Source organism: Gadus morhua, chromosome 9 (assembly GCF_902167405.1).
Source record: "Gadus morhua chromosome 9, gadMor3.0, whole genome shotgun sequence".
NCBI lineage: Eukaryota > Metazoa > Chordata > Actinopteri > Gadiformes > Gadidae > Gadus > Gadus morhua.
In genome coordinates, this window is record NC_044056.1 from 23,242,798 (window position 1) to 23,263,650 (window position 20,853).

Below are 20,853 nucleotides of genomic sequence, written 5' to 3' on the forward strand. Positions count from 1 at the left end.
TTGACTCGTATAATATAAGTATCCCTAATATCTAGATATAAATCAATCGTTATTTTTCCCTCACTAACAGCAGTCGACGGTAACTTGTTACCGTGGTTACCACGATTTACCGCGGTGGATGCGCGCGAGTTTTCAAAGGAGGCGAGCCGCTCTTTACTTCCTGAAGCAAGCTCTGTTGCTAGCTCTTAGCTCACACAGACGCACACCATGACCGATGTATTCATATCAACATGAATTAACCAGTGAAAAGACCACCATCGCTTATCCGCATACGACTACATTTGAAGATCGTATGGCTCTTTGTTGCGGAATGATCCCGTTATTCGTTCGTTCTGCTTGTTTGTTATCGCTACGGATGCACTAGCTCACAAACAGCTCCTTCAGTATTGTGAGCTGCAAAGCAAATGGCAACAAATTAATTTTAATAATGACATTTTAACTTGCTAAGGTAAGCCCTGGGCTGTACAACTAAACCCATTAACTTCACTGTTTTGATTTCGTCAATGATAAGAAATCCCTACGTTTCCACCTGAGGCAGGTAGATGTTTAAAGTGTTTAACAACGTTGTGCCGTCTGTCCCCACAGCCTCTCCTCGGACCTCTGTCCTTCAGTGTGTTCCCCACAGCCTCCCCTCGGACCTCTGTCCTCCTGTCACCACAGCCTCTCCTCTGACCTCTGTCCTACTATCTCCACAGCCTCCCCTCTGACCCTCTGTCATCATGTCCATCGACTTCGACAGCGCTGCCCTTCAGACACAACAAGATGAAGATGAATACGATCAGGAGGATTATGCGAGAGAACAAGAGGTACAGAAATGGGTTTTAAGTTTATTGGTTAACATTGAACCTGTGAGGTGGTTTGAGTATCGAATGCCGTGCACTAGCAACATTGTCATGTTTCATAGGTCGGTGATTGGTTTCTGCTTTGCACAGCTGTTTACCATTGTTGTGAAGTACTTAATGGGCTTTATTTTAGTAAGTAAACAGACAGTTTAAACACATGAGTGATACATTACTCATGCCTCAACCATCCACTGTACCCTGAACCGGGGATGTAATTGGCCCGGGAGAAAGGCCTCCTCCAAGGTGTGTCACACTGGAAACCGCTCTTTCTCCTGTGTTCACGACACATACATGATTAACCAGACTGGATTTTTTCTTGACGCAGTATGGCAGTGTAGCATCATGTGTTGGTTGTTTTACTGGACAACACTTTAGATTTGGATAAACTCTTGCAAATAGATGACTTTGGGACACACAAATGTATAAATTCACCGGTATATTTTGATGGTGCGAGTGTTGAAAAACTCAGTGAGGTGGAACGTATTTTTCTCATAGAGGAATGTTTCCGCTCCAGTGAACCCATATGTTTGGTCTGAACAATGGAGGGCTTTGGAAGGGAAATGCAACGGCCCCTCGTGGATCTGACAGCATGCCATACAGGCTGTGGATGATTTGAACAGAAGGTCTTCTCTGCTCGAGTCTAGACTAGAGGTGGCGTTATCATAGGGCTTAGCAGTCACATCGAGGAACGCTCTGTGTTTACTGAGGCTGGATGTTGTGGACTATGGGTCTGCTGGTCCTGGATACAGTGAAGGAGGTCAAGTCCATTCACCAGACCTTGTGGGAAGTAAGTCCAGCTGGAGCTGCTGCAGCCTCCATCAGCCCTGCTCTGGTCATTTAGGAGACCCCGTTTACGGCGTTGGACAGTAGTTTAAATCATATTTGTTGTGTGAGTAGTTGCACTGTGATTTCAGTGGAACTACTGTGGGAGTTCTGTGTTTCTAACCAGTTTTGTAGGTTAGCAAGATCGGTTGGAAAAAGGCTTTGTGAACTTTCCTCTGGTGGGGGACTGTCCTTATGCTGGCCCTGTTGAAACATGCAAAAGAGCTTTGCTGTTTTGTTGCTGTGATCTGGCAGTGATGCTACTAATAACAAATACTAATGAAGATAAGGTGATGAATAGAAAGGAATGATGCGGTAAAGTTGGAAGGTGATATATATTCAATTACTTGATAAGAATAATGTAAATATAATCCAATTTAAGTATTCACTGGCATCAGGTTAAAAAGTGTTTTCGATATTGGAAATGTTGCCTGTTAAAATAAGTAGCTCATTATGCACGAGGTCTGGGCGTGCATGATTTTGTCCTCTGTCCTGTGTTGTGATTATGTTGCTAGGCAGCCACAGTGAGTCATATTCCCATGCTATGTTCCAGCTGCACAAGCTGCTCACTGACCTGCCTGATGATATGCTTGAGGACAGCCATGACTCGAGCCCTGAGCTGGAGTACTCTACCTGCAGTAACAACAACATCAACAACAGAAAGGGGTACCTAACCAGTCACACTTCATATACAGAAAATGGATTATTGCACATTATTTCATTCTAAATACGTTTCTTGATCTCTTGGTTTCTCAGCCAACCGCCTGAATGGACCCAACAAGCTGAACTCTCCCCTCATCCTAAACGCAACTCTTACGAGGTCGGTCGGATTTCCATTGTTAGATTGAACGGTTGTTGGGATGTGTTCACGCTCCATAACTGTACATCCGGTTGGTGTTTCTCAAGAACTACGATGAGGACTACAATGGAGGATCTCATCAGCATGAGGGATTCGAGGGCGAGGCTGTTCACATCAACGGCTACGACAGCCATGCCCAGAGACCGCCTCTGACCGCCGCCTGGAAGCAGCAGCCTCAAGGTGAGCCACTCCAGCCGTCCCAGGCATGTACCAACACAGCTTGAGATGGTGCTACAGAGACCAACAAGTTCTCCTCCACAGAAGGCTTTGGGCGTCAGCCGTTCCCCCATGGTGCCGGTGACCGTTCGGACTATGAACTCGAGGAGGGAGACGGGAAAACGCGGTTCTTTGAGAACCAAAACAATGCAAAGAAGCATTTCCAAGTGAGTTGGTCAACTTTGTTCTTACTGCAGGATGTCTGAACAACTTCTGTCATTCATGTTGGGTGCTATAAAATGTTGTAAATGAGTACTTTTTCAAATGATATTCATTCATTGAGAGACCTTTACCATCTTGTAGTGCTTGTCTAGTAAGCTTGAAACTGAGTCAGTGAAATGTTAGTTGTGGTTTTATTTTACGGAATGCGCTGAGAGTAGTTTTTACCGGAAGGCCTACTATTTTGTTTCTACTAAATTGTTCCATTGCTATTATGCCATAGTGCGTATGTACTTGTTTTGTGTGAAATAAAGTCAAGGGAATTTAAGACATCCTTCTGTGTGTGTGTGTGTGTGTGTGTGTGTGTGTGTGTGTGTGTGTGTGTGTGTGTGTGTGTGTGTGTGTGTGTGTGTGTGTGTGTGTGTGTGTGACCAAACACTCAAATCCTGTGTCTTATCACGGTCTGTGCTTTCAGAACATCGATGATCCAGGGTCAGGAGAGAGAAGGGTGGCTCACTGCAAGGCAAACTACAACCCCCATAAACCTGCTGGTCAACCTCAGAGCCACAGCGTTCAGGCCCCTCTTGAGCCCTTTGAGCACCTGCAGAGAGAATACCTGGACACCGCACAGAGTGAGTCCCACAACACGCATTCCGAAACGGGACACAAGTGATGTCTTCACTACGAGTATGACCGTCCTTTTGTGAAGGTGACGGAAGAGCAAAAAATACCAATAAGTATTAAAGTATGATAGAGTCTGATGGTTAGACTTCCTTCACTGGGCAATTTCAAGTACGGTAATGAAGTTGGATCGTCTTGCTCCTTACTCCAGTATTACCAACTTATAATATTGCCCCAAAAAAGGCTTTTGACCTCTTTAAATATATAGGACGTCAATCAATGGTCAACTGGCCAATTCAGGCAGGCACATACACCGCAAGAGGAGACGTGTTGAAAAAAACCATGGCCGTTTGAGATCCTGACATCGATAATGTCAACCATCAACATGGGCTCGATGGTTTGTTCAACCCTCAGACATGGAAATCAAAATCAACCGCTGGCCAGAAGAGGCCCCACACATCCACATACAATGTGCGAGGATGTATATGTGGATTTATATATCAAATATCTAAGACTCAGAGAAGCTTAACTTTCTCTCGGACTCAGATATTTAAATGAAGGGCCACATCCCCAAACCGTAGCGTTATACTTACTACAAGGGTCCTAGAAGCGCCAGCAACAGCTGGCAAGACACATCCACACATGGTGGCATTATATACACTAGACTATATATAGTGTTAGAGAAGCTCAGCCCTCTCTCGGACACGCCTACTACCGCCTACTGAAAGTGATTATGTAAATCCTTTTGCCAAATATAAAATGTTTTTTAGAGGGTTCAATGTGAAGGGATTTTCACACACTTTTTAATCCAAGCGTCAAATAGTGTCGTGGAGGGCAGTTCACGGATGTGGGGGATTATGTGGTGAATGTGCATTCTTTTAAACAGCCGTTTTCTGGAGTGGTTATTTTTTGAGGTTGCTTCCCTGTTGGATAACTTAAAGTAGGTATCACTCTTATGGGGAAAATCTTTGTAACAATCCTCCCTGCCACACTGGACCACGTGGCTTCACTGGTCTCCTCCAGGACACAGGGGGGGGCTGAGTTAACCGGCTTACTGCAGAGTTGTTATAATTGTAAGTGTCAGAGCAGGTGTTCAGTGCTGGCATGTCAGTTCTCTCCTGAATGTGTGTGGAGATGGCTGGTCAACCTGTGGTGCATTGATTGTTCGCTGCACCACAGGTGTGCAGCCTCATTTAAACACAGTCTAATCAATCTGATTTCGGGGCCAAGTGAGGCCACACACACACACACACACACACACACACACACACACGCACATACACATACACACACACCTCTGTTGGTATCCAAAATGAATCTGTTGCGATACAACAGCACACCATTATGTGATAGCAACTTTCATTCACGTACCGCAGTGCAAGTAGCCATTGGTTTGTAGCATTGCCTGCAGTGCAGATTAATGATTTAAACAGATGGCAATAATTCGAGGTCTATGAATATAGTTTACAACTATGGATGCAATAAGAGTACTGTGTGTATACAAATGTAAATAGGCTATAGGTTATAGGATACCTCTGCCATGTCCTACAACTTGTATTGACCATGGGGACTATGACGAAGATACCCGACTGTGATTGGTTAAACTGATTTAATCACATGCTAAAGCCGTTAGCTTTTTATGACAAAGCTATGACCTATAGTTTTACATTGACAGACTTGATGACTATTTACAACCCATATACCTGTTAAGGAACCTCCCTAAACACAACTACTTCTCAACTACTAACTTCTGTTGCAGACACCGCTGAGGGCCAGCAGCTGGCTCAGCTGCAGATTCTCCACAAGGCCCAGCAGAGACAGGTGGAAGACCTGGAGCGCAAGCTGGAGGACTCCAGGCGCAACATGCGCTACCTTGAGCATCAGTTTGCCATCGTTAAAGGTGATTCATGCCATTTGGCGACGTCATTAGTGTCATTTAGGATTTAGTAGTAATAGAACAAACGATGCACCTTTCCCTTGATTTGAAACTAAACGGTGATAACAAATTTTGTCTATAATAAAAAACAGATGAAAAAGATGGCCTGGCAGTGAGTCTGAAGGAGTCCAGCCACCTGGTGGAAGAGGGCCAGGAGAGGGAGGTTCAAATGCAGAACAGGGTCAAGTCCTTGGAACTGCAGATCCAGTCACTGACAGAGCGAGACCATGAGGTCAGTCTACATTGCAGCGCTGCTGTTGTCTTGATTGACTCTTCAACGGACTGCATTTGTAGTGCGCTTTTTATACTCGTGGCCACTCAAAGCACTTTACACTCGCATTCACCCATGGATACACACATTCATAAACTGATGGTCAGTCAGGCAAGGCGACAGCCAGGAGCACGGGTTAGGTGCCTTGCTCAGGGATACCCCAACACTCCACTAGGACGAGCCGGGGATAAACTAGCCACCTTCCATTTTGCAAGACAACCCGAAAACACTTTATCCCCCATGATAGTAAGCATAACACCTAACACAATATATCCATGAACTGGTTTCACTTTCAGAACCTTAAGAAGCAGCGGATAGCGGAGGCTGCTGTGGACAGTCTGAAACAGCAGATGGCGGAGCTGTGTCGCTCAGAGACGCTGTCTAGAGCACGGCAGCAGCACGACCAGGACCTGACGGTCAAGAGGGAGCAGCACAACGCTGCGCTGCTGGGACTGCAGCAGCAGCTGGACGCCAGCGCCCAGGCCCTGAAGGAGCAGGTCAGCACTCCGCTGGTTGAGGCGTGTTGGGACTTCTTGTCCCTTACGCTCTGGGACGCACAACGTCAGTGTTCACAGGGACGTTTGAAGGTCCCGGGGACGGTCTTACCAAGGATGTACACCCATAGCTTCACTCTCTTTCCAGTAGCAACGGGGGCCCAGCAGTACAAGTTTGCAGTCAAACATCCGTTGTAATCCACACAAAGCCCTTTAAAGAAGATAGAGAAATACACGTTTTAGTGGCTGGTGGTTTATTGATCCCTCTATGGAATCGATAAACAGCCGCAGAGATTAGCATAATACAACATTAAGAGGCCTTAGGAGCTGCGCGCTAGGGGGCCTTGTTTAATGGCGGGGGGGTGCGCTGCAGGTGGAGGTCGGCCAGAGGTTGCGGGAGCAGGTGAGGCAGCTGGAGCACCAGAGGGAGGCGGAACAGTTGGAGCGGGCCAGGGTGGTCAACGCCCTCTCCCAACGTCTGGAGGAGACTCAGAAGCAGTGTGCCAAGCTGCTCCAAACAGGTGCCCTGCATGCTCTCCCTACACGCTCAGCACTCTGCAGCGTTTGGCGTTGGTCCCAAATACTAAGCACTAATGCTAACTAAATTCTGAAAAATGTTTCCATCGTTCCCCAACATGAAGGGTCAGTGCAGGAGATGAGCCAAATGCAAATCAAGCTGCAGCAAGCTCAGGCGGCGAAGATTCTGAGTGAAAACATGAACCAAGGGTTGCAGGTTTGTTGCATTCCTGTGAAATCTTCATATTTGTTCTGCTTTTGAGTCATTTAGTCACACTGAACACATACAGGTCGTTAAGGTCTCTGCAGGGATTAGCTTTATGTCCAGGTAGAATGCAGCCCTTGGGAATCTAAACCAATGCGCTGGGTGTCAGACTGCTGTAACCATGACGAGACTACCCCTAGTCGTGCATCCTTGCTATCGGCCAGTTCAAAAACTTCCGGTACCATCCCTTCCTATAATCTGTTCTGCAGGAGGACCTGACGGACCTGAAGGAGCAGATCACCATGTACGAGTCTGCGGTGAAGCACGGCGTCATAGTTCCGGACCCCATACTGGACGACTGGGAGAACCCCCCCTCCGAGTCCTACGTCGAGCTGGGCATCAAGAGCGCCAACCGCAAGAAGGTCCGGCTGCACAGGTACTTAGCCAGGGAACCCAGAGCCCCCGGCCTCCTGACAGCTCACTGAGAACCCACTGCACCAACTATCTCCCTCTGATGCATGGCAGGGTCACACCTCAGTGTTAAATATAAAAACAATGGCTTGGCCTGTAGATCTTTCCACTCTGACTGGTAAAAAGACAAAATTGTAATTTTGGATCCTGTCCTTGGTATCGAATAAGAATTTATTTTATTAAATCTTATTGTGCAAGTACGCAAGAGTAAAATTCTTAGGCTTGGTTCAGCCACATAGCAGCAACAAAACAAGATATAGTCAATAAGTAAGACACAACCAATTCAAATAAAAAGTATGTAATAAGTAGCAGACGTGGTTGTGGTACCAACCATGGTTGATTTTATCTCTGTTAGCTCGAATGTGTCTGGAAGGTGTAAAACCTGGTGGTGTTTCACTGAGTGTAACTGTGATTCTGGGCCTCTGCAGCACACTATTGGGGGAGCTGGCCAAGCCCACACTGCCCCTGGAGGAGCAGGTGAAGCAGCTACGAGCCGAGCTGCAGCGCTGCCTGGGCAGCCTGAAGGCCAAGAGGCAGAGGATGGGCCAGCTGCAGCAGGAGCTGCAGGCCTCTCAGAGCAGCCTCAGCCTGATGAACACACAGCTGCACCCCGCTCAGCCTCCGTCACCGGTGAGCTCAGGTCGATGGCGGACTGGAGCACATTGACCCCTGCTCGGCACATGACCCATGTGCTCATATCATGACTGAATATGACTCGTATTAACATTCATGTTCTTTGCTTTGAGATCATTTGCAGCTGCAATCGCTAATTACACATTTCTGCATGTCATGCAACCTATTTCATATATATATATATATATATATATATATATATATATATATATATATATATATATATATATATATATATTACTGTATCACCAAAAACCAGTTTGAACTGATAAATCATTCAGTGTTTACTCAAAGCTAAACTTATATGAGCGTCAACAAAGTAATCTATGCTATTTCATCACTGTTGCTAAAATATGACCATTCATTTAGAGAAAACATGAATATGATATTTGTTTTTGCCAGTCTGCCCAAAACACTTTCCGCTGTGCTCAGAGGTAGAAAAAACAAAGGTGGTGTTCTGTTTTTGACTTTGAAGGGCCTCTTCAGAGGCCCCTGGACGTGGTATGTGACTTGTAGAGCTCTGCCTGGACAGTGGGGCACGGCAAGGCGCTAGTGTTGGGCTTAGGGGTGCTGTAGCTACCCCTAGGATAGCCATAATGCGCCACTAGCACCCCAAAGAAATGTTGGTGTTTTTTTGAATTTTGAATTTTTAACATGTGGATACTATCTACTACTACTACTACTACGGGCGTTGAACTTTGGATGACTTCATCTCCTGTCCTGTAATAATTTAGCACAAGGAAAGGGCTAAATAAGCCATATCATAATGGATCACTTTTGACTAAAAGGCTGGCCTGTCAATGTGACCTCTGTATCCCATGAGCTGAGCGCCTTGTGTTCAACACAGAAGGGCATTGTAACCGTTGTGGAGCAGCCTGGGTTCTGCTGATGCCGCCGGGCTGAAAGGTCAACCAGCCCCATAGCAGACGCTAAAGAAGAGCGACGGCGCCGCCCTGGTGGAGGGTGGAGCTCCTTCTCAGCAGCGCTTTATTATGACGTCCGATTGATATTATGACGTCAGGCTTCACGGACACGCCCAGGAGTTGTGTAGTTGCATACTTTATTAACAAAATGTGGCGCATTTAATTTCATATACAACGTTGCGTCATATATTCTTGCCAGTGTCTTTCTTCCAATTTTGTGTTAATGTTTTTGTCCATTCTCAGATGTATTGTTGCCATTCTTTCCATGCTGCTGTGTACGGTATAAGATCAGTTTTATTTTAGTAAATTGTAATTAGAAATGCAGGATTTTCTGAACTTGTGTTTGTGTGTCACCAACAGGTGAGAGCCAGTCCTGTAGATGTGGTGGGTGCTCCTCAGGGTGACTGCGCCAGGCTACAGCAAGACATCCACCAGCTGAAGGAGCAAGTGGAGGTCGGTCACTAAACACATCGTCACTACAGGGACCTCCATGGACCCTCCCTCAGAGCCAACCTACCCCCTTTATAACATGTTTACCTCATTTGAATGTTTGTACGTGTGTGTGTGTGTGTGTGTGTATTTATGTTTGTTTGACTTGCAGAGCCTAGAGAGGAAGAACCAGCACCTGCGTCAGAGCGAAGAGAAGGTGAGGGCGGCCAACACAGAGCTGTGCTCCAAGATGAGGGAGATGATCCAGGAGCTGGACCAGGAGAAGCAGGAAGCTGCACAGAGGTAGCCATCCGAAGAGGAGGACAGACGGATCAATATTTTAGCGCTGTTTACGAATGTAACGCAATGAACTTCACAACTGTTAAAAAAATCTAATTTGAGCGTGCTGGCGTTTGTGTCAGTGTCTGAAGCTAGCAGTGAGTAACCAGCCCTTGGACGTGTCTCCAGGTACGAGCGGGTGCAGCAGCAGTACAGGGACGACGTGGTCCAGCGGGTCCGCTCAGACCTCTCTGAGGAGCACCATGCCCACATGGACCAGCTGGTCTCTGAGCACCAGCAGCAGGTCCATCAGCTCAAGTAGGTCCCCCAGCGGCCCGTCTCTCTGTCTTCCTAGAACCCCTCAGCATCATTTTCTTGACTGGTTTTCCAACCTTTTTTGATCCAAGAACCATCAGATTCATGAAGGACCGGTGGTCAATTTGAATGCATCATTTTAAGATCAGTGTTTCCCCTACCATTGTTCAGGCCTGGCGGGCCGCCAGGCCAACGAGCGCCCCCGCCAGGCCAACAACCGGCCAAAAAATGAAAAAAATGAAAAAGAGAAAAAAATGAAAAAATGAAAAAATGAAAAAAATGAAAAATGCGGCAGCATTAAGTTATATCATCATTAGCATGGCACCACCAAAAAAACTTAAAAGGGATGAAGGACAAAAAGGTATTTCAAGGTTCTTCCTAAACACGGTGCCAAACGAGAGTACATTTATTCTCCGGCAGAAGAACTATACCACGAACCGATCGCGTAAATGCGACGTCTGATTGGTTCAGCCCGCCGTTACCATGGACATTTTTACCGCCCCCGCAAAACACTAGCCTCGTTCTTTATATGTCCATAACTTAACCAACTTGTGATGGCTAAGCAAGTGTTTTATATGGAAATAACCAACAAATACTCTGGCATTCCGTGAAAAATGTGTAACAAATCACACTATCAGCTCTTACCACCGGGCCTAAAAGAAATTCTAGGGGAAACACTGAAGATGAATCATTTTTTAACAAAGGATGTTGCTGGTTTTCAAGATGGTTTGTTTGTTATATTCACAACAATTAAAGCAACGGAAATGATATGCTTGAGTCTCGGGGCCCCCTTCAACAATGGAATAATATAATATAATACAATTTATAAAGAAGAGAAAAGTCACCTCATACATAAAGGGATACTTCAGCGGTGGAGATATGAAGGTTATATTAAGGAAATAATTCAATGTATTATAAATGTGCAAAAAGGGGGCACCTCTGCCCTCGTTTTTTCAAACGCAGCATTTGTATATTACTGTACAGCATAAAAACATTTGCTAATTACAGTAGCTCAGCATATCAAGTATTTGCACTCAACCTTTTCTCCCCAGTTGAAATAAGTGTTTATCTTATACAGTAGGCCTACTTTAGTATAACAGCACTTGGGTTAGTAAACAAATCACAACAAGCAACATGAATTTGAAAGTTTATTCATGAAAAGATATGCGTTTGCTAGAGTCAGAATAGTCACAGCTCATCTTGAGCATCTACTGTCTCCTGGTAGCCACGGTTCTGCCCATCTTGTGCTGGGTAATTAGCTCTGATGGCCTGGACATCACAGGAAGCCGATACTGTCTAAGAAAGAAAGAACAACATTAGCAAAGCAAGATAAATTATGCCTTGCGTAGCCTATACAGCATTACACAGACTTCAAGCTAACGTAGCATATGCTCCGCCAATAAGATCGGCTACTTTCCGATAACTACATTGTCACGTTCCCCGGGACTCAAAACTATTGTAGCCAATGTTTAGAAGTCTCTTTTTCCCGGCGGGCTTTCACTGGGGTTTCCATTTCACTTTCTGGGTCCGGAAAAATGTATCCAATACCCAACTTTTCAGATGAGGGGTAAATCCTGGGTGAGAGGTTACACACATGGCCCCGTCCTCACCAGATTCAGCCATTTATTCTAGAAGAAACTGGCATCGCTGAAATTCTCTGCAGCGTTGGTGTCTATAGGCGAACAGAGCAAACCGGCGCTCCGGCTCCTCGTCGCAGCAGCCTCCTCCTCCATTTGTGTCAATTCTTCCTGGCTGTATTCTGGCTCAGTGGCTCACTGACCAGTGGTTTGTAGTCCTCGGCTCTTCTAGCAGGCAAGCAAAGTTCTCCCGAGATGATGTCAAACGCATCATTTGACGTCATCTCGGGGGAAAATTAGATCAGGAAAGCTGGGCAAATGGAAGACTGGGTTAGACTGAGGGGAAAAAAACATTGTTTTTATATTACAATAGCGATTTTATAATGATAGAATGCCGGTTCTGAATGGGTGAAGTATCCCTTTAAATAAACACAAAAGTAGTGCAAAGACCCAGTGCATTCACAATGCTTAATTTACAGTGGTTTAGCTACATATTGATCGATTTTCTGTCTATCTATTGGAGGAAATAGCATGACTCGTATAGCCTCAATTATAAAATGAGATTATTTTATGGAAATGTTTCAGGGCCCGGTTCTAAAGGGTCCCCGGACCGGGGGTTGGGAAGTACTGGTTTAAGGGACTGTTTGTGTTCCACAGAGCGCTCCTGGCTGAGGCCGGTGATAAGCTGTTCGGGGTGCAGGAGTGCTACATCTCGGTCTGTAAGGAGAAGGACTCGCTGGAGGAGAGGCTTGGCAGCAGCACAGAGGAGGCTCTCACAAGGGAGCAGGAGGTAAGGCTGCACCCTTTACTGAGAAGTGAGGAGTAGAGTAACATTAAGAGGCCTGCGTCAGCCAAGGCAATGGCCTAAGAGGTTAATGAAGGGTCATTTCTCACGCAGCCAGATGGCAGTTGTGTCATTAAAGATGTCTAAACTCGTCTGAGGTCAGTTGAAAAATTACGCAAGGGTTCTGTGCTATTTGTTATAATAAAGGAAACGTGTGACATTGAGATGAATCAATGTATTCACGACTAGTGATTTAACTACAAATGTGTATGGTTGTATTTACCTTAGTTTGTCTTTGGGCTGTACCCAATAGGTAGACCGCTCGATCCATTGTATGAGAGCCAATCTGACCAATGGTTTATATGAGTAGTACACTATGTAGAGGTTTAAGCTACAAGTTTACAATTACACGTGAATCATGTAAAAGAGAGAAGAATGATTACAGGAGAACTTCTAATTCGGTGTATACGTGAGCTTATTGCATGTTGGATCTAATCAGAGACCAACATATTAACGAACAAAACAACTTGACTGGTAAGTATTGCAACGGCGAAAACAACCTCTTGACTATTGTTGTGAGAAGATCCAGTCGATCTGGTTCTATTAACTTAACTCAGTCTTGTTTTGTTAGCAATGCATTGCCTTGATTGCATGAAACTATGGGACATCCAGTAACAATCGCTGAAGAGCTGTTGATTGGTCCATCACGTATTGATCTTGTCAAGGTAAAGACTTTATTATGACCTCTGGGCCCGGGTCCCGGCCCGTAGACCTCTGTGCCCGGAGCCCGGCCCGTAGACCTCTGGACCCGGGTTGGACCGCTGAGAGGTCCTCGCTTCATCGTGGAGCTTACTATTCCTTTAATATCTGCCATCATCTACCATGGATGCTTGTGTAACGTTATGATATTAAGCCTGTGGATCCATCGCATCAGTCAATTCAACCTGCTTCTGTTACCCGCTTTCCGTAATGGCATTTAAATCTGGAAGAGAGATTGTAATTAAAATGACAAAGCTGCAAATAATGAATAGGCGAGTCCAGGCCTTCATGTTTAAGGACTGGGTTACTTTGTGTACTTTTAAAGATGAAGGAGCAGAGCAGCGCCGCCCTGGACGCCCTGAGGAGACAGCTGGAGGACCAGCACCAGGCCTCCGTCCACCAGCTCCAAGCTCACTGGCTGTCGGAGCAGGAGGCGGAGCTCCAGCAGCAGGTCGCCTCCCGGCTGGCCTCGGCCAAGGCCGCCTGGGAGGAGCAGCAGCAGGTAACGTTCCCACCACGCACCCCCGCTCTGCCGACGCCGCCCCCCTGTGGACGTGGTCCTAAAGACGTTGTGTGGCTGCTGCCTGTGCAGAGGGAGGAGCCCCGGGCCGGGAGCCCTGAGGAGGCGGATACGGTGGAGGGGTGGTCCCAGACGGAGGACGCTCCAGCCGGCCCACCCGGCGCTGTATTCAGCGCCGAGGAGCTGGAGTCCAGGCTCAGCGCCCAGAGGCAGGCCCTGCAGGCGGAGGCGGGCCGGGAGCGGGAGAGGGCCGTGAAGGAGGCCCGGAGGAGGCTCCAGACGGAGCTCCAGAAGAGGCACCTGGAGGACCTGGCCACACAGGTAACGGGAGACGCGTCCGCCAGTCGTACACGTAGGCCTTCACACGCCGTGAGGGCGACCCGCGACTGAGACATGTACTCTGTTGTCCGGGGATGCAGGTGGAAGGAGCGGTGAGCCGGGCGTACGGACGCTGGCTGGAGGACCTGACCTTGCTGCCTGAGTACAAAGCCAACCTCCAGGAGGAGAAGGACCAGTGGGAGGAGATCCTCAAGCAGAAGGCATGTAGCACTCAGTCGTCCACAAGGAGGTACACCGGATGTTATGCACGTGTGTTGACCGCTGTTCCCCGTGGCAGGCGGCCCAGACGGAGCTGCTCCAGGGACAGCTGGAGCACCTGAAGGGGGAGCAGGCCGCCCTGCTGAGGGCGGAGCTGGCCGCGGCGCGGGCCGCCTGGACCAGGGACAAGGAGCAGGAGATCGCCTCCCTGCTGGCCCCCTGGAGGGAGCAGGAGCAGCGCCGGCTGGCCCAGGCCCTGCAGCGGGCCGCCGAGGAGTGGCAGCTCCAGAAGAAGGAGCTGCTGGAGCGCTGCGAGGCCGGTCTGCAGCAGGCGCTGGGGGAGAGGGAGGAGCGCTGGAGGGGCCAGCTGGCAGAGGGGCAGCAGGCACAGAGGAGGCAGGCCAGGGAGGGGCTCCTGGCGGAGCTGGACGCCAGCCTGGCGGAGCTCCGGAAACAGCCCCACGGGGGCACGGTGAAGCCGTGGGCGGGAGAGACCGGGGGCACCGTTGCTCAGATCATCGCCTCGTCCTACAGAGATCTCACGGCTAAAGCGTTGGGCCAGGCCAAGAAGGAGTGGGACAAGGTGAGCCTTTCGGTTCAGTGGCAGGAGTGGTGGCCGAGCGTGACCTCTGTTAATAATTATACCAGGAGGGGTGTCTGTCGCGTGCGTTCTAAAGGTCAGGGTGTTGTGACACCAGGACAGCCCTGTAGGAAAGGTTATTTCACCGGTGAAATATGATGGATAAGGTTGCCTGTACGGGGTGTCAATGTCTATGTTTGTGTTTGAACAGATAAGTGAGGAGAAGCTGAGCTGCGCTCTGAGAGACGCACAGGAGCAGCACCAGAGAGAAATCAGTCAAATCCAGAGTATGCACTGCGTTATCCCTTTGTACCGCCGTTCCACTGCACAATATTGTGGTTTTATTAAACATTTATGTTTGAAAACACGATGCACGTAATGCAGCAGTTACTACAAAGCAAAGAAAGCGCTCTTGATCCACGAGAAAACGTCCCGGTCGTCCCTGACCTTGCGGTTCGCGCCCCGCCCATGCAGGCTCTGCGTCGCTGCTGCCCCAGGAGGCCCGCTGCGGGGGGCGGTGCGCGGAGGCGCTGCGCAGGCTGCAGACCAAGAACCAGGAGCTGCAGAGGCACCTGGAGAAGGCCTGCAGGCAGCTGCAGCACACGGTGCGCGACAACAAGGCCACGGTGCAGCGCCTCAAAGGTGAGCCGCCTCCAGCCACGCTCTGGGGACGCAGAGGTCTGGTGAAGGGCAGCGCGGGGTCTAACGGGGGGAACGCTGTGGTTCAGCCTCCAGCCACGCTCTGGGGACGCAGGGGTCTGGTGGGCAGTGCGGGGTCTAACGGGGGGAACGCTGTGGTTCAGCCTCCAGCCACGCTCTGGGGACGCAGAGGTCTGGTGAAGGGCAGTGCGGGGTCTAACGGGGGGAACGCTGTGGTTCAGCCTCCAGCCACGCTCTGGGGACGCAGGGGTCTGGTGAAGGGCAGTGTGGGGTCTAACGGGGGGAACGCTGTGGTTGTGTTGCAGAGGAGCAGGAGAGCAGCCTGCAGCACGCCCAGGAAGACCACCGACAGCAGCTGGAGGTCGTGACCCGGACGCTGAAGGACGCTTCAGGGTGCGTTACGGTCCCCCCGCTGTAAAGCTCTTTCTCTCGGTTCCTCTTCCAATTGTTGTTGGCTCCCAGTCCAAAAGGTTGTGGGGTTTGATCCCCAATCACAGCTCACCTATACTCGCTCAGCAGTGACCTGCTAAAGGGTGACATGGTGATGGTAGTGTTAAGGACTTGCCCTACGAGGTCACCTTGAAGAGGGTGAATGTGTGTATGCGTGTTTCTGTGTGTCGTGCATTTGTCTGTGTCTTATACATGTGTGTGTCGTGGAGGTGTCTGTGTGTCGTGGAGGTGTCTGTGTGTCGTGGAGGTGTCTGTGTGCGTGGATGTGCCCTCATCGCGTCCGTGTTCCCCCACAGGGTCTGCGGCCGCCAGGCTGACCTCCAGCCGGGCCTGGACGAGATGAAGCAGCAGTACTTGTCGGCCGTGGACAAGATCCGAGGTGGGTGAGCCTGCTACCCCCCCCACACACGTAGCTTCATAGCAAGCGCCCCGACGCGCCCTGACCCCAGCGCTGTGGCACTGTAGGGGACATGCTGCGCTACCTGCAGGAGAGCAAAGAGCGCGCCGCCCAGCTGATCCGGGCCGAGGTGCGGCGGGAGCGGCAGGACACGGCGCGCAGGATGCGGCGATACTACATGAGCTGTCTGCAGGAGCTGCTGCAGCACGGGGAGCAGACCTCAGGGTAGGCCCGGTGGGGCTGGGGGTGCGTGTTGCGGAGTGTTCCTTTCAAGGCCACCGTATTCAGGTTTCCCCTGATCTGAGGCACTGTGAACACATGGCAACATATCCCTCAACCCCAGGACAATATGTAAATAAAATGTTAACATGTAAGTCCAGGGGTTGGTAATGTAGATGCTGATAATGTTGATGTTAGAAAGATGGCGAAACATGAGGCGATCCATCACTGAAGCAATTCGGACTCCCTTCCCCTCTTGAGCTCTGATTGCTCCTCTGAATCCTCGTGGATCCTGAGGGACACCTGGTCCAGAGCAGTGCGCTGACCTCCAGGTGTGGTGGTGTTTTCTCCCCAAGGGCTGAGCAGAAGATCATGAGTGCTGCAGGGAAGCTGCTGGCGATGGCCAAGGTGCTGGAGACCCCCGTGAGGAAGAAAGCCCCCCTCAAGGACCACGCCTTACCCGGTGAGTGCCGAACCCAACCACCCTGCTGTCAACGACCGAGACGTACAGCAGGACTAACTGATCTGGAGTCAGCACAGGCAGGACCTGAGTCAATCCACTGGTCTTCATCCAAGGATGATGCAGTCTGCGTTCAGTGGTGGATGTACACCTAAAATGGATTGATGTAGTTTAATGGATCGGTGTGTGACTTCCATGACAGCCAGCGGCTCCAGTGGACCGCCTCCCTCCAGGAGAGCAGGAAGTTCCCCCTGGAGCTCCTCCCCAGGGTTACCGCTCCCTGGGCTGGGTCTAGAGGAGGGGGCCCACGAGGGAGACCCTCCCCCCTGTGCCGACCCCCAAGGCCGGGTCCCGGCCAGGAACAAGAAGCCCGGGAAGGCCCCGGTGCAGAGCAGCCCCTCGCCGGGGAGGGGGAGGGACGCAGGACCCCACGCCTCGCGGTCCCACACCGCATACCCGGGCTCCGCCTCCCCGCCGGGCTTCCTCCCGCCGTCGCTGAGCAACGGTCTCCGGGACCTGTACCTCCAGGGAGCTGGCTCCCCAGGGGGCACCGGCGGGCCCGCGGGCCCGGGGCTCCGAAGCCAGCGCTCGGTCATCAGGGAGACCCCCGTCCGAGACGAGGGGGAGAGCGACTGGAGCGCGGCCGGCAGCTCGGAGGGGGGCCTTGTGGAGGCGGGGGGGCGGCTGGCCCGAGACGGACGCCAGGGGGAGGAGTTTGGACGGCTGGCCCCGGACGCGTCGGACCTCACTGTGTACAACGAGTTCGCCAAGAGGCCCCTGAGCGTGCCGTCGGCCAAGAGGACGTGCAGAGAGCCCACGCCTGGCTCGGAGGTGCCCGGGGGGGGGCAGCCCGGCAAGGCGGTGTTCTCGGCGCTGAGGCAGTGCCAGCAGGACAGTGGCTTCCACAGCCCCCTCTCACAGCACCAGTGATGGCACACCGGTCCACCAGACCCCTCCACCGTACGGGGCCTTATGCAGGGACACAGTTTACACAACCAGAGGGATGGCTTTCTGGGGGTGGTAGAGCCAGAGCTGTAGTGCCTGACTGTGAGTGGCAGAGTTAGAGATTGAAAACTGATTTGGATATACAGTCAAAAACCTCCGTTGACGACCACAGCATGCCAGGCAATTATATTCATAAAGCAGCTACTCGACTTTACATGACTTTCAAAAATATTGATCTAAATCCTGAACCTCATGGGTTAATGTTTTAAAGCTGAAATGACATCTAGTAGCTAAATAAAGAGCATTCCTTTAGTGCTAAAGGCGTTATGCGGTATTGGATCTCTTGGCTGCCTTTCTGACCGGGCCAGAACATCAGGCTCTACTTGAAAATTGCTGAAGCCGCTTGGTGAAACATGCAGGTGTACATCTGGACAGTTTAACTTGGTTAAAGCCTCACCACTCAGTGAGTGTTCCCTGGCCTCTATGGAGTCCACTTCACCAGTTTACCAAGATAAACAGCTGGATGGACTGGTGGTGCTGCTGTCATGGTCCAGTCCCAGCCTGTACAACAGGCTCATGTGTCTCCTGATCTGTACTGGCAGGCGTATGACTTTGCTCTGGTAGTGGCGTGCGTAGCTGGAGTATTCAAATACTCCTTCCTTGTTGCTTTAAGTACTCCAAGTCCCTTTGTGCTCGTGTGCCTCAGTTGTTCATTAATGTTTGTTTTTTAAGTCGTTTTGTGTTTATATTTGAATTTTTTAATTTAAACTTTATATTTTATATTAATGTAAGAAGGTATGCTGTGCATATATTGAATAAATATTTTTTAACGAATCAATGGCTCTCGAAAGTTCCTTGAATTTTGCTTGTTCAGTTGCTCAGATCCAGTACAAAAATGTAAACACAACTATTATAATCGTCTGAGTCCGATGACATTAGATTCAACTTTATTGTCAGATTGTGCAGAGGACAAGAATAGAGACCGAAATGCAGTTGGCGTCTAAACAGTGCAAACAAGCAGTATGGTGCAGAGTATGTAATGAACACAACGTCTAACTGATCAATGTCTTGATTGTTTGTTTGTTTTGCCTTGATTTTGTTTTGTTTTTTCCACAATGTCTTGTTTTTAAATGATTTATGATGACTTTATGCTCTGTAAGGTGACCTTGGGTGCCTTAAAAGGCGCCTCTAAATTAAATGTATTATTATTAATGGATAATATAGCTTTTGCAGGGTATGTAATGGACAATATAGAAGGTGCAGACTATGTAATGGATAATATAGTTGATGCAGACTATGTAATGGATATTATAGAAGGTGCAGACTAATGGATAATATAGAAGGTGCAGACTATGTAATTGATAATATAGAAGGTGCTGACTGTAATAGATAATATAAAGTGCAGTAGAGTATGTAACAGCCTATATATAGGTGGTGCAGTATAGTATATAAACGTAATAATATAGATAGTATAGTTTGTACATAATATAGTGCAGTGTGACTGAACAGTATAGACAGGTATATAAAGTATAGAGTAAAGTGTACAGTAAGGATATAGACAGTACATTATAAGAGTGATATGTGGTGTATAGGTGATTACAGTATAGAGATAGTACTATAGGTGTAAATATAGTAAATAAGTAGTACTATGGGGGGGGTCAGTCACGGGGGGGAAATGTGTGGGTCAAACTGACAGTACAGAGTTCAGAGTGACGTCCGGGTGTGAGGAGCATAAGGTCCTCACCATAAAGTGAGTTGTTCCTTTGTGAAGCTTTCCTCAAACGCAGTATTACGAAGCTTCTCAAGCCCAGGTGAGACTGGAAGGCCCAGGAGGACACTCCAACATACTTGAGACTATCAGCTCCTTTCATCAAGGAAGCAAGAAACACAGATGAGATTATTAACTATACTAACCCATTCACTGTGTTGTCCCTTGTCTTCTAATGACCCATGCTTAGCCTCTCCTGAGACCAGGTAAAGACTAATGCTCTGTTCTTCCTGGAGATAGTCCATACCATGACTTATGTTGCAGCCTATGAGTAAGTCCTGCAAGTCCTGACTAGCAACCCTGTACTGAGGGGGGGGATCCTAGCAATTCCTTTACAGTTTGGAACACAAAGAGTGTGAAGCCCACCCTGATGAGAGGGGGACTGGTCCCAGCAGAGGTCCTAGAGGGCCATGAGTGGAGGGATGCAGATCACTAAAGGCCACTGCACATGATGTTTGTGTTGATCTTTTCCCCAGACCTTCATGAAGCATGCAGTGTTACTGGAAATGAATCAAATGGGTCACAGACACAGAGTCTGGGAAGAATGCATTCCAAGGCTAAATGATCAGAATAAAGGGAACCAAGCTGAATCTTAAATTAGAAAAGCCCATGTCATCTTTTTTATAATCCTGTAGAAAGTTAGCACGTTACATCGCATACTCTGACATGGATCAGAGTCATAAGCCATTAATATAATAATCCAAAATCACAGTTGCACCTGTAAGCTACTCTAACTTTCTACTGTAAGGCCATGGAGCCACACTTGCCGCACAAAGAAGGAGAACCTGGTTTTACATGAGCTACACCCCACACGTTTACTTTCAAGACAGCATCCCAAGGAGCGTCCAGGAAACTGAAAGGGAGTCCAGCTACTCATGGCCCAGAAATCAATGTCCACAAACCACTGGAGTAGGAGCGGACCATGGAGCCCCGCCCCCCTACCCGGGATAAACAGGGTAACGACCGGGCTTTAAATTGGCTCAACCATAAGCGCAAATACGCATGGAATAAGAATAATGCCACATGTTGGATAATTTGAGGTGTGATTTGATATTTATCTCTAAAGAACAACATTCCACTGTGATAAACAGTGAGCTTAAGAAAAGGCAATCAACTTATGCACATTCTTCTGTAGTAGGAGGAGAATGAGGGGGAGGAGGAGGAGCCGTCCACTCTGGTGAACTTTGTAACAAATTTCTCCGCAAA

The 20,853-nt window shown here is 48.9% G+C and overlaps 1 protein-coding gene across 1 annotated transcript; it reads left to right on the forward strand.

Moving 5' to 3' along the window:
• Nucleotides 1-139: 139 nt before the first annotated feature.
• cep152 (centrosomal protein 152) lies at nt 140-18,713 on the forward strand. The gene is made up of 28 exons (XM_030365507.1): nt 140-448; nt 696-806; nt 2,218-2,330; nt 2,421-2,484; nt 2,571-2,703; nt 2,785-2,906; nt 3,374-3,530; nt 5,279-5,419; nt 5,548-5,687; nt 6,023-6,223; nt 6,594-6,741; nt 6,862-6,953; nt 7,211-7,377; nt 7,841-8,042; nt 9,329-9,421; nt 9,570-9,700; nt 9,866-9,994; nt 12,226-12,358; nt 13,437-13,952; nt 14,051-14,170; nt 14,248-14,751; nt 14,960-15,035; nt 15,223-15,390; nt 15,714-15,801; nt 16,155-16,237; nt 16,324-16,480; nt 16,831-16,937; nt 17,137-18,713. Exons 2-28 carry the CDS (start codon nt 720-722, stop codon nt 17,862-17,864), a joined length of 4,800 nt encoding a protein of 1,599 aa, XP_030221367.1. The 5' UTR covers nt 140-448; nt 696-719; the 3' UTR covers nt 17,865-18,713.
• The last annotated feature ends 2,140 nt before the right edge of the window (nt 18,714-20,853 follow it).